This window comes from Lipotes vexillifer, unplaced genomic scaffold (assembly GCF_000442215.2).
Source record: "Lipotes vexillifer unplaced genomic scaffold, Lipotes_vexillifer_v1.1 scaffold1227, whole genome shotgun sequence".
Lineage (NCBI taxonomy): Eukaryota > Metazoa > Chordata > Mammalia > Artiodactyla > Lipotidae > Lipotes > Lipotes vexillifer.
The window spans coordinates 552,577-566,638 of record NW_006790683.1 but is presented as its reverse complement, the minus strand read 5'-3'; the positions used below and the strand labels follow the sequence as shown (position 1 = coordinate 566,638).

Below are 14,062 nucleotides of genomic sequence, written 5' to 3'. Positions count from 1 at the left end.
CCCCGTGTCCCCTGCATCGGCAGGCGGACTCTCAACCACTGTGCCACCAGGGAAGCCCAAGATTTCACCAGTTTTATAAGCACTAACGTGTGTGCGTGTGGCTTCATATAACCACCACTGCACTCAAGAGACAGAACCGTTCCATCACCACAAGGTTCCCTTTCCCCTTTTATGGCCACCACCCCTTCTGCCCAGTCCCTAACCCTACCCATGGCAACCACTAATGTGTTCTTCATCTCTGTAATTTTATTTTTTTCAAGAATGTTATAAATGGGATCATAGAATATATAGCCTTTTGAGACTGGCTTTTTTTTTCACTCACCATAATCCCCTTGAGATCCATCCAAGCTGCTGCCTGTTAGAAAGGTCATTTTTTTTTTTTATAGTGAGGCTATAGTTTATTACAGCAAAGGGATAAAAAGCAGGATCAATAAAGGAAAAAGGTACATCAGGCAGAAGCTGGAGGATACCAGGTATAAGCTTCCAAGAGTCCTCTCCCAGTGGAGTCACACAGAACATACTAAATCCCCCAGCAATGAACTGCAGAAACACACGCAACATGTTTTCTTCCAGGGAAGTTTGCTTGAGCCTAAGAGTCCAGGGTTTTTATTGGGGTAACTGCAGTGGTAACTGCAGTTACTGAAACTTCAGACCCCCCAGAAGGAAAGCAGGTGTTCACCATAAATCACACTTTTTACACAAACTATCCACACAAGCTGGTATAATGTGGTTCGAGACCTCCAGCATGCACAGTGCCCTAATCAGTTAGCAGCATAGGGAACATTCTAAGACCTCAGCTCCTAGGAGCCAGCCAAAGGCTAGTCATACAAGTAGGTCCTTCTGAGAATGTACAAGATTTGAGTAACTCAAGGCTGCTGGGTTAATTATTTACTTCACAGACAGGTATCAAATTATCGTGAATTTAATGTACTATATATACATATATGATAAAGCAGTACATTATAAAATACATACATTAAATTATAATTAAATGTAAATAAATATATCATAAATGTTATAGGACATATCATACATATGATAAGCAGTACATTAAATGCAAGGTATTATTATTATTACAAATGAGCAATGAGGGCTAGAGCTGTCCTAGGGTGTGACTGAGCAGAGTAATAATGGACATTTGCGAGGCAACTCCTCAGAGCACTGAATGGGAGGCTGTGAAAAAAATCCCACTGAAGAGTTTTTCTCTCTGATAGAGATAATTTTGTCACTAGAACCATTTTGTCCCTCTCCAGTCTGACAACGTACATTCTTATCATTAGCTACGTATTTCTTGGTGGGGCATGCACAAGCTAAATTGTTCTCCCACCCACGATGGAGTTTTGGCAAGGATGTGACCCTTCCAAGGAAGGTGCAGAATTGAGCCTCTGGAAAAAGGCATAAACAGGTGCTTCCTAACAAACCCTGAGCAAGGCTCAGTAAGAGACTGTGATTAGTAATATGATGACTAATACCAACAGTGAATTTGAGTCTGAACTGAACCGAGATGAATTTATGTGAACCTGAATACTGTGGGAATATCATTTTGAGCTAAATACTGGACTAGATGCCCAGCCAAACCCTGATCTTTTTTTTTTTTCCCCAAAAAACATGTGCCCTCTAAGGATGAAGAAAAAGACTATGGAAATGAAACTTGGGCGCTGTGCATTAGAATGATTTCCTTGTGGAGAGGGGAGGAGGAGGGTCATCCTGAGGAGGCACACTTACTCTTGCCTAAAACTGCCGAAAGCATTTACCAAGGGATAGTCTGTATTATCTGAACCCAGTTCAGATAATACAGCCAGTAGACTGGAGAACAACTTGGGGGAGGGTGGATCTTACAGATGGACAACAAGCCTCCTGATGGAGCTTTGGTGAGAGAGTGCATGTTAGGGTATTTTAGCTGCTGTCAGGCTCCTCCCCTGCTTTATACCTGCGTAGCTGCTGTAGTTCCCCCCACCAACTGCCCAAGAGCGGGACCTGAGGCAGTTGCCCTTATTCTGCATATAAGATAAAACCAGCTCATTTGTATTGCTGGAATATTCTTAGAAAGGTCATTTTTGATGATGATAAAATGATACCTTTAACCGGAGTACCACCAAGGAGCTCCCTGTTTGGTGATTTCCCGATTTTTTACTATCCACCAACAAAGGAAACCTTGTGTCCTTTGTGTGGAAACAGTATTAGTAACTCCAAATATGCAAAATTTCCCTAACACCCTCACAGATAGGACAGTATTCTATGGTGGTAAACAAAAGATAAGTTTGTAAATTCAGATGTGGTCTATTGACCTTCTCAGATCCAAAGTTTCAGGAAGGAAGAAAAGATTTCCTCATCCTGTTGAAGTGTGCACACTGCCAAGACACTGGTTCTGTTTCTTGGGTCTCCACTGATTCTTAAAGTGATCGGTAGAGAAGCACTTTGGGCTTCTCTAAAGGTTTCCTTTTATCCAGAGCCATGATGGCCATTTTGCCCATGGACCCCAAATTGCCCCCCAGAAGACAGATCTCAATTCTGCTGCCCTTGAGGGAGGAGCTCTTTTATGAAAACCTGCTTCTCTGGAGAATTCTGAGAAATGGTAATTTCTGAACATCCCACCCTCACTGACCACATTTCCATTATAGTCATTGTGAGGTTATCTTTCGAAGATGCAGGAATGAAACCAGAAGTTATATGAAAGCTATGTTTTTTAGAATAAACCAAATGTGTGTAAAAGCTGTCCCAAAGGCTTGAGACAAGAGTGACTGACAGTGTGGGATGACAATAATGACCCTCACAACATAGCACTTCTGTTTGCAAAGGACTTTCAACACCTTGTGACACTGGCCCTTATCCGCTGCTGGGAGAGGCAGGAAGGGGTCGTGGCCCCATTCTCTCCAGAAGGCACCCGAAAAAGACCTGTCTGTGAGTTAATGACCAGGGTGGTATGCCTGGTGTGTAGGACTCCTTACTTGACTGTGCTATAGCCCCCGATGCTCATTCAGAGGAGCTACACACATACACATGTGCAGAGCCAGGAGACAAAGGCTTCCCATTGTTTCTTTGAATTAAAAAAAAAAAAAATTAGTTGCCATGAATTTGTAAAGCTTGAGGGAAGATCTTCTCAAGTGAATGAACACAGACTGCAATGCCCGCTGCTCAGAATGCCCTCCCCAGCTTTCCCACCAATGCCTAGAACAGAGCCAGGCACAAAATACATTCTCAATGAATGTTTACTGAATGGCTGAATGAGACATGCTAGCAAAACTTAAGACTCAGCCTAGACCCACTCCTTATTATAACACAGCTCACAAAAGCTCACTGGTACTGTGTGTGGAAAAAAACGTGGAGCAAAGTTTGAAATGGGCCAGTTTCTACCATACTGCTTTAGTGTATGTCCTGCTGGAGATCTTGTCACACAATTGAAGGACAGACTAACAGGGTAACACCACAGTGTACACCTGTCTGGTAAGACCTGCTGGGCAGGGACAGGACCCTGGAGACAGCAGACCCTCTCTGCCACCCTCCCAAATCCTGGCCCTAAAACACAGAGACTGGAGGGGTAATGCAAGGAGGGAGTTTCTGAAAACCCCGTTTACATCAGTCCCTCCTGGGAGAAATGAAATGAAGGAGGCAGACAGATAATGTGGGACAAACAAGGACGATAAAAGGGAGAGATCTGTATATTCTAGGGTTTTATTTTAATTAGATAAGTTTTATTATAAATTAGATAAGTTTTGCTTTAAAAGAAGGGAAGACTAGGAAAGAATTAACAGTGTGCCATTTAAAAGACTTAATGTGATCACCAACGCTAAATGAAAGAGGCATGTTTCCTGCCTAAGGAGATAATGAAAGGCTACATAATCTAATATGATATGGCAGTAGCCTGGCAGGGCCTAATACCACCCACCCTTTAGGGCATTCTGGCTATTCAGCAAAGAATGGGTGAACGTCTTGTCCTGTATAGTCTGTTCTAAAGCACAGAAGCAACTCAATTCACTTGGTGAAGTCAGCAAAACCCTTATTCCCAAACCTGACAATGCCTACTGAGAAAAAACTGGTGTCTCTTAGGCGTATAATCGCAAAATTCTAAATAAAGCACTAGCAAATAGAATTTAACAGTATGTTAAAGGTTTACTACCCCATGGTTAAGGTAAATTTATCCCGCAATAGGCTATCAGGCAATCAATTAATTGGACGTAGGTCATGACAACAGGGCAAAGGGGAAAATTAAAAGCAAAGGATACAACACCATAACAATTGAAGAATGGATGTTAAGTAAAATCTACCTCCCAATTCCTAAGATGAGTTCTGGTAAACAAGGTTAGAAGGCCACTTCCTTAACATGACAGGGAATATCTACTCTAAACCAACAGCCAACACCATACCTAACGGAGAAGTGTTCCATTTAAATCTGGAAATGAAACAAGATTGGCTGTTGCCAGTCTTCTTTAACATTACATATGGTTTTCTAAGCAGTATATTAAAGAAAGTAAACAGACACAAGGGCATTACTATCAGAAAGGAGAAAACTTAACCTTATTTGCTGATCATAGACTCCTGGAAAATCCAAGAGGATTCTACCCCTTAAATGAAGGAGGAGAGATTGGTAGGGAATCTGTTTAGAAAATAAGGAAGTAAATTAATATTAGAAATTATATGCCAGACATTACCAGTCAAAAATTATTAAAGAAAAAAGATTCCAGTCACAATAACAAAGATAAAATGAAATGTGGCAAGATTACTTGAGAATAATCTTAAGAAATGTGTGGGAGCTACATGAAGAAAATTACAAAACTTGCCCAGGCATGAGGGAAGTCTTGAATGAATGGAGAGACAGATCATGTTTTGGAATGGAAGCCTAGATGCAGTAAAAATGTGAAACTTTCCCAAGTTAATTCTAGGTTTAACCAAATCTCAATCAAAATCTCAAGGAGATTTTGGGAGAACTTAACAGAACTATGCCAGAGTTCTACTGAGAAGAATAAACAGGTGAGAAGAGCTAAAATAATTATGAAAAAGAAATGAATGCTACTTCTCAGAGGCCCCCAGATAAAAGCATGATGTAAACACAGCATCCCTAGGCTGCCTGGCTTCTGCAATCTCCTTTGAAACATCCGCAGAAGTCACACGAGACCTCTGAACACAAGGTCTGGAGAATGGGGCCCAGAATAACCATCAAGTCCTCCTGCATAGCACCTTCTCACTTCATTCCCATTTCCACAGAGAGGTCCCAAGTGCAGATGCCAAACGCTGGACCCCACGGCTGAATAATGCTCAACAAGAGGCTGGAGCACATGCTGGTCAGTAGTAACTGGTCAAGCAAGGCCTCCTCACCTACCTGCCCAGAGCTCCGAGGTTATGTGAGGGGCCATGGGAGCAGCCATCACCATCAGGGCACAGAGAGCATCCTCAAACTCAGGGCTGTGGAGAACAACTCTCTGAGAAGCTTGCTGAGGAACAGAAAAGAACAGCAATGTAAGAACACTGAGGTGTACAAGATAAGCCTGGGTAAAAAAAAAAAAAAAAAAAGATAAGCCTGGGTAAGAAAGGCCATGAATGTCTGTGAAATCCAGAGACACAAACAGGCAGGAAGAAACCCTCTTCAACATCATCTTTGCTCTGGGCAAAGAACTTTCCCCATTTAATCATAGTATTAAAAATAGCTGGAGCAGCAACAGCAGATATATTACTATTTGTCTTTTTGGCCGTGCTGCGTGGCTTGCAGGATTTTAGTTTCCCGGACCAGGGATTGAACCCGTGACCCCTGCAATGGAAGCGCAGAGCCCTAACCACTGGACCGCCCGGGAATTCCCGAGCAGATGTATTACTGTTGATTGAGCATTTAACCACGCCCGCGGTCTGATGCTAACGCATTTGGTTTTTACTGCCCTTTGAGGGCAGTATTGTTACCCCATTTGACAGATAAAGCAGCTAAGGGTTAGAGAGGGAGAGTCATCTGTCCCTGCATATACGGTTAACCAAGAGATGGAGACCAGATTAGAATCCAGGTCGGTCCTAATTCTTAACCACTCAGCTATGTTTCCTATGTGCACAGAACCAGTGGGAAATACAGCGACTTGCTCAAAGGTTCTGCAATGTGGAACCTCCAGGACAGGGGTCCTCTTGCGCCCCTCAGGGAGCTCAGGGTTCCCCATTCTTCGACAGTTCCTGCAAATACTCAGTGTCTTCCTGAGGTGTGGCTAATCTGTTAACTTAGTCACACCCATTCATTTTACGGGGCACCTTCTATACACCAGACTTCAGAGATAAAACGTCCAGAAAGGCATAGTCTCTGCCCTCAAGGAGCTGCAGGCCACCTCACCACGTGACTGGAAGCCACGCTCCCTCTTCAGATACCAGCAAATGAGCACAGACGGGCCACTTACCAAGAGGGCACTGCTGAGTCCCATCAGTTGAGAAACCGCAGAATTCAGTGAGAAGTCCTCTGTGAAATGGGCAGTCACCTATTGGTTAAAAGTTGAATTATTCACTTTGTTCAAATTTCCTTTAAGCTTTCCATAAAAAAACTAAATTATCCAAAAAATGTGAAACTAAATGCATGCAATAAAAGATATTTATAAATGTATTCACTATCTCAAATAGTCACTTTAATGTTTCGTCAGCACAAAGATTTTTAAAATCAAAGTCAATGTTGTTTCCACCACTCAATACTGTTTCTCTTTCCCCGAATTTGGGACAGTGTTGGTTCCCATAGTAGGTGCCTAAGAAAACACTGATCATTACCTGAAAAGGAGGCAGGACTCATTTGATGAGCAAACATCAAAACGATAGTAAACAGGAGATGGGGTAAAGGATGTCACCTCTCCGTGGTTACATGACTTCAATTCACAGTGAAGATTATTGGTATATGGGATAAGGTTAGTTTTACATTTTCAAATACGGAGTCAACACAAGAACACAAATACGATTTGTCAGCTTTTTCCTGTTGGTGTGCTTTTCAATTTTGACCATGGGCAAAGATATAGAAAAATAACACATCCTTAAGATGTCCAGAGTTTCCAACTTGTTGAAATAACCCGATTCCATTATCTGACATAAGAGAAGAATTTGCCAAATCCAAAGAGAAAATATGGGGTATGAAAACGATCATTCAGGCATCACTCAGATCACTAAATTCAATTCCATGAGCTCTGTTTCTCTACACTATAGTAGAGAGGATGAAAATAAAGCTAAAGAAGTGTCAATAAATGAGACCATGCTGGACCCAGGGCCACTGCAGGTTATACAAACCAGAGAAAAAGCCCCGCTCCTTCAATGTAATCAGCTGCCAGAGTCCAGCGAAGTGACCTTGGCTAACTTTCTAAGTTTGAATCAGCACAACTTAAAAATAAAATTCAGCCTAAGGAGAATTTGGGTTATCTGGTACCCATTAAAAAATGGCTTCAGATTTCCTAAGGGCCTTCTTTCAAAGATATATGACATTTTTTCACAAAGTTCTTAAAAAAGGTGAATGTCATGGTATTATAGCAGACTTCTAGATGAACAATTTAAAGGGATGCTAATCAATGAAGAATCTTTTAAAATGATTTAGACAATAATATACTACTCTCTAAAAAGATAAAGTGAACAATTATTTTACCTGTAAAATTTAACCCACAATAACTCACGTGAACATTGTCTAACAAAGTACCTGAGTGGGAAAGTACTCGCTATTCTGAGTATCAGGGAACTCTCTGCTCTGTTCCTCACTGGCTGTGTGACTTTCATAAGACATTTAACCTCTCTGTGTCTCAGCTCTGCCCACAGACGAGATGATGAAGAGGCTAAAGAAGAGAGTCTTTTCAAGCCCCTTTCAACTCTAAAATTCTGTTTCTGTTTTTATAACATAAACAGTGTGTCATCAGTATGATATTAAATTTGGTTCTCTACCTGGATGTATTAAATATGGAAACATGGAAAGTGGGCAGCTTCTTGAGATCCGGGATGGATAAATGGGAGGCACCATTAGTGGGGGTCATTTCCTGAGAGCATCTCTGTGCGTGACAACATTTGCACTGTTGCCCCACCTTGGTGAAATACCCAAAGCAGTAAGATCAATTAATCGAGGCAAGTGGACCACCATAATAAGAAAGGAGGAAGACCCAGAGTGCCCACCCCAAGGCAGGGTGAGCCACACAGACCACCAGGGCTCAGTTACAGAATCAACCAGTGTCCCCTGGAAGGTTTCTGACCTGAGAGATGATGGAGTTCTTGTACTCCCACAGCTTCCTGCCCTCGGCTTTCTCCTCATTACTCAACAGTTGAGGCCTGGGAACCTTCCCAGAAACCCTGGCCTCGATAAATCGAGTTGCCAAGGACCAGAGACGCTGCTGCCATCTCAGCACCCCAGGGAGAGCGTCGGCTGAATGTAATATCAGTGAATGAGAGAGAGAAAGAGAGACATGTGAAAATGATTGGTTTGGTTACACCTAAGTGACAAAGCACCTGTGAATGAAGAGACACTTCATTGTGCCCGGTGGATCTCTCCAAGGGCACGGAGAAGGGTCCTTCCTGGCTTCCAGTGTCTGGGAACTCAGACCAGGACTGACTTTATCATTTCTTACAGCTCTAGATATTCAGAGTACAGGATGGCAGGGCTACACAAAGGGTTTCCACCGTCACTGGCCCACAGCGAGCTTAGAAGCTTGGGCCAGGATGTGCATCAGGGCACTGCCTCCTTGGTTAAGAAAGCTTGCTATGACAAGTGTCCTCGTAACTAACAGTGTGATTGGAGACAGGGTTGACTTACACTGGTGTGGGTGCCCCATCTCACGTGGACAGGTAACATGCAGAGGCGGCAGTGGTCCACAGACCGCACCCTGAGCTGCAGTGCTGCCCAGCCTGAGGTGTTTTAACACAACCCCTGTCCTCACCAGATCTGTGCGTATCACATATTTCAGATGTGTTCATCAAATCAGCTGTTCATCTGATCCGGAGAAGTTGAACAGCTTCACCTGGTGGCCCTGGGTCACACGGCTAACCAAATTAGGGCCAGTTCAGGTCTTTTACACTTTAGCCACTGGACTAGACATTCTCAAGCCTGGATGCACAGCAGGATCTTCTGGAAGGCTTGTTAGAGGCAGATTCCTGGAGCTGGTCCCACAGGGAGGGCTAGGGAGCCAGAACCTGGGCCTGAGTGTCCCCAGGGATTCTAGTTCCCGGACTGGCATCTGTGACCACTGCTCCAGACCACACTTCTCACTAGAAATGGTGTGTTGAACTGAACGGTGATTCCAGGCACCTGATTTCTTTTTCCCATAACACTTGGATAAGACCACACGAAAGAAAACTGAATTACTGATTACTGTTGGACAGCTTATTCTAGGATATCCAGATACCTGAGATTATTCTACCTCACATCATTTTAGGTCTAAACAACTTTGGAGGGACGAATCTCCCCTGCGGGGGCCTCTGAAGGCTACTGTGGGTGACTGAAGAGGTCACAGGTAACATGAGGACCAGGCTCCATGCGGGGTTTTCTGGACTGGTGAGAGGCAATGACACCATTCTAGAAAAAACCTTTCAGGTTAGACCAAAAGGGGACTGGCCTCTGTGGACCACAGTGGGCCCAGGAGTACCACAAACGCCAGTCTGGCTCAAGGAAACACTTTCAAAGTGGGATCCTCGTAGAACCTGCATGAGAACGCCACAGACTCACTGAAGGCAGGCTCCGGGGCCCTGGCCCGGGGCCTGGGTCAGCAGGGCTGTGGTGAGGACTGGGAGTCTGCAGTCACAGCGAGCTCCGCCAAAGGTTGGAGGCTCATCACATCTGAGAAAACTGGCCTAGGAATGGCACAGGATGTTAGGCAAACTGCTACTTGCCTCACAGAGCTGATTCCTAGAACCCTACTATTGACTCAGCAAAGACACTTCCTTCCTTGAATTCCTTTGGCACCAAGGCGGATCACAGAGGAGGCAGGCTGGGAAGAGGAAGGTGACTTACTCTTTACATCCCACAAGATATCCTTCTCAGGAGGGGCGGCGAAAAGGATGTAGAGCCGGATGGTGTCAATGCCATACTGCTCCACAACGGCCTCGGGGTCCACGCCATTGTGCTTGGATTTGCTCATCTTCTCCCAAGTCACCTCTAATTTCTCCCTCGTATTTGCATGAACAGGAACAGAACCTAGACACCAGAAAATTGCATCGGTGGGGGATGTGTGATGCCGAATTGGTTCTGTGACAGTATATTCAATAAGAAAATACTGCGTGAGCAATTATAAGTGTCAATTTAAAGAATTTCACTAATTCATTTAACATGACTTGTTCTCTCCCTCTAGACGTCATAAAAATGTTTTTGTTTTCAGATAAATGAGGCCCACCGCCCATAACAAACCTTCCTTTTTCTCAATCACAAAACAACACAAAGTAGTTTCCCTGTTTTTTTTTTTTTTTTTTTTTTTTTTTTTTTTTTTTTTTTTTTTTTTTTTTTTTTTTTTTTTTTTTTTTTTGGGCGGTATGTGGGCCTCACTGCTGTGGCCTCTCCCGCCGTGGAGCACAGGCTCCGGACGCACAGGCTCAGCGGCCATGGCTCACGGCCCCAGCCGCTCCGCGGCATGTGGGATCCTCCCGGACCGGGGCACGAACCCACGTCCCCTGCATCGGCAGGTGGACCCTCAACCACTGCGCCACCAGGGAAGCCCAATTTCCCCTTTTTAAAAAAAAGTAAATTACTTATATACAAAAAGGAAAGTGAAAAAGGATAAGGAAGACTCGCATATTGCTCTTCTCTTTATGGATTCAGGGTCTCCTTTGGAAATTGGCAGATGACCAGTCAGGGTCTCTGAGCAGCAAAGCACCTGAGAGGTCACTTCACCTGGGGGCTAGGTCCCCCGTCTGTGTTGAAGTTACCAGAACATGATCTCGCAGCATCGAGGCCCATGTGTGGAGTTAGCTTGCTGGGCTCACAGTAAACGCGGTGACCCATTGTGCAGCCCTGTTCTTTGTCTCCTTTCCACCCACACACCATCGGTCCAGACGGTGCTGATGGAGGAGGCCTTCCATGGCCATGTTTGGAGGAGGTGACCTTGCTGCCAAGCTCCAGTGGCTGGGACCAGGAAGGACATCTGAGAAGGCTAAGCCTCCTTCTCAGGAATTGGAACTAAGAGACAGAAACTCTGTCTCAATGCTGTTGGGCACTGGAACCAGAAGGTCCTAAGGAGCTGGGCCAAGACGTGGCTCTGCGGCTGCCAAAGGTCACTCTGTAAACTGAAATTAGGGAGAGCAGAATCCAAGTCTGGCGGAGGAAGGAGAACATGGCAGAAGAACAGAGAGGAGCAGGCAGAGGAACTGGAGGCTCAAGAAAGACGGAGGAGAGAGGAGTGGCCCGGTGGCTTCCTACATGTTGTACTTCCTGCAGCTGGGTTTGGGCGATGTCCCTACATCCCTGTGTGAAACCTGCCTTTGCGTGGATTTCTGTTCCTTCCAGCTAAATACTCCCTCTAACAGCAACCAAACTCACTCCCCAAGGGACCAGCGTATATACCTACAAGCCAACTCCATATTTCATGAGAGGCACACCCACTGAGTAGACAGATGCCTGCCCTTGCTGATCCACGTCCATATTCTCCCCCTGGGGGCAAGTCTGCGTGGGAAGGGAAAAGATGTTCACAACAACGCCTGACCCCGTGACATCAGAGCAAAGGGAGACTGAAGTCCTGGAAGATGTTTTATCCAAGCTGTGGTGAGGATCAGGGAACCACTGCCCCCTCTACCCCACACCCCCGTCCAGGCTGCAGCAAGCCTTTATAACACTGTTGTGGGAATTACGAAAAAGGCATCTTTCTGGGCAGAGAAGTTGAGAAGTTAGAAAAAGGTGCCCTCTCTTGGCAGATGTGGCCCTGAGGTGTATAGTTGGGTGAATGGCTGGATCTCGGGCCCTGCTCACCCCCTCAGCCGGTTGCCTTTGTACACTGCACAAACTGCAGTCATATGTAGCAGCCCTGCCCATGACACAGAGAGCCCTTCACCAACAGCTAAAAGCTATGTGTCCCCTGGATTTAGCTCCTTTCCCTCTGGCAAGTGTTGGAGAAACACTGCCAATTTCTGCTTCTCCAGCTTCTTTTTCTCCCAAGGACCATGGTGACCCTTCCAAACCCTGAGGAATTACTGCTTTAACTAGGTAATCCCATTGCCTGCTTCCACCTAAACCTTCTCTCTAGTGTTTGGCTTGGGAGCCTGCCTACCATTTAAGGGGTTGTTGGGTTTACCTAATTTCATCCATTAAGCATGAGTTACTCTAAATTTAACTGCCAGAGTTTCTCACAGCCACCTCCCAATTTTCTGACACGTCATTTATTTGTATGCTGGGCGCACGTGATACACCCTCATCGTGCCACCTAGAGATCTTTGAGGATGAGTGAAAACACAGGGTGGAAGGAAAAGGCTCGGGAAAGCTGGGAGAAGGGGAAGTCCAGGGGGTCAGGGGGAGGAATTCCACCAGGGGGCCCAAGTAGACTGGTGGCCCCTGACGTTCTGAAATGACCCTCTCGACCACGTGGGGAGATGTGCCAAGAATGCCCCAGTCTTACAAGAATGTCTCTTGGGTCTGGGGGCTCTGTCCTTGAGATGGGCTGTCAAACACAGGCTAGGACAGGAGGTGATGCCAGAGTTGACTCCAGGTTATATACAAAAGAAAACACTTCCAGAAACTGAACTGACACTTGAGCTGGATGGGATGGGGCTGAGGGGCAGCCAGCCTCAGCCTCAGAGGGCGCCAGCCCAGAGCCAGCTGAGGCTTTGAGACCATGAGGCTAAAGGGTCACTCTCCTGGATTCCTGCCCAGCCAGGGCCTGGCAGCGTTCGCCTGCTTGGTTTTCTGTGAGCACCTGGATGGGACTAGATGGGCCATTCTTACCTGTGAGATCTACTTCCTCTCGCTGTAGATATTGTCCAGATGGTAGGCGGAATGTCTGCCCCTTGACAAGGCCTTGGGCCAGCAGTTTATGAAAAGGCTCTCTGAGGAAAGATAACAAAAAAAGAAAACTGGTGGGGCAGGGATTCAAAGCATCCAGAAAACAGCAGTACAAACCTTACCAGCTGATGAGTAGAGATAACTGCCCTGCATGAAAACAGGCTGACCAATGCCACTTGTAAATCCAACTTGAACAAATGGCTCCTTACAAATAAGTGATAAGGAAATTAAGTCAAATCGGAAGAAATTAACTACTTTCCAATGTGGCAAAGTAGAAAGAACATCAGGCCTCACATCTCGAAGGCCTGGATCTGAATCTCTGTTCTGCTTCTCAAAGACTTTTATGAGCCAAGGCAAGTCACTTACTCTGAGCATCAGTCTGCTCCTCTGTAAAATGGGGATTTTAAAAACCTGCCTCAAAGCGTTGTTGGGAGAATTAAATGAAATGACTGCATGAAGATACTTGTAAATTTTAAAGGTCTGTACAAATGTCAGTTATGCTGAGCCCGGAGTAATGAAGGGCTCAGGAGGACACAGACAGGTTTACGTTGGGGTTTTGCTTGTTAAGATTACTCTTTCCTTAACTTTTATACAGTGCCCGCTTACATTCTTTTTAAAATTTTAAAATCATACAAATTATATATGAATATGCCCTTTCTCTTCAAATTCAAACACCCCTGCCCCCACCTTCCCAGGCCTATTCCCCTCTGATGAGACAGTTACTATCAGTCCATACAGATCTATTTCCTTTTTTTTTTTTGGCTGCTCCGAGGCTTTCAGGATCTTATTTCCGCAACCAGGAATTGAACCCGGGGCCCCAGCAGTGAAAGCACAGAGTCCTAACCAGTGGACGGCCAGGGAATTCCCCAGATCTATTTCATTTTTAAACATCTATCGAGCATTTTACATATGGGTGCATTACAATTTATTTATAGTGCCTATTTTTTTTTTTTAATAGTGCCTATTTTTTAAAAAGCTGTTTTAGGGCTTCCCTGGTGGCGCAGTGGTTGAGAGTCTGCCTGCCGATGCAGGGAACGTGGGTTCGTGCCCCGGTCCGGGAAGATCCCACATGACGCGGAGCGGCTGGGCCCGTGAGCCATGGCCGCTGAGCCTGCGCATCCAGAGCCTGTGCTCCGCAATGGGAGGGGCCGCAGCAGTGAGAGGCCCGCA

The 14,062-nt window shown here is 45.3% G+C and overlaps 1 protein-coding gene across 1 annotated transcript in view; it reads right to left on the bottom strand.

Moving 5' to 3' along the window:
* The window catches only part of LARS2 (leucyl-tRNA synthetase 2, mitochondrial), a 163,842-nt gene that overhangs the window by 12,904 nt on the left and 136,876 nt on the right, over positions 1 to 14,062 (bottom strand). The window contains exons 14-18 of the mRNA XM_007463898.1: positions 12,836 to 12,936; positions 9,923 to 10,105; positions 8,172 to 8,341; positions 6,366 to 6,443; positions 5,318 to 5,429 (exon numbers count right to left, since the gene is read on the bottom strand). Coding sequence (XP_007463960.1) covers positions 5,318 to 5,429; positions 6,366 to 6,443; positions 8,172 to 8,341; positions 9,923 to 10,105; positions 12,836 to 12,936 — 644 coding nt within the window. The remainder of the gene's footprint in view (positions 1 to 5,317; positions 5,430 to 6,365; positions 6,444 to 8,171; positions 8,342 to 9,922; positions 10,106 to 12,835; positions 12,937 to 14,062) is intronic.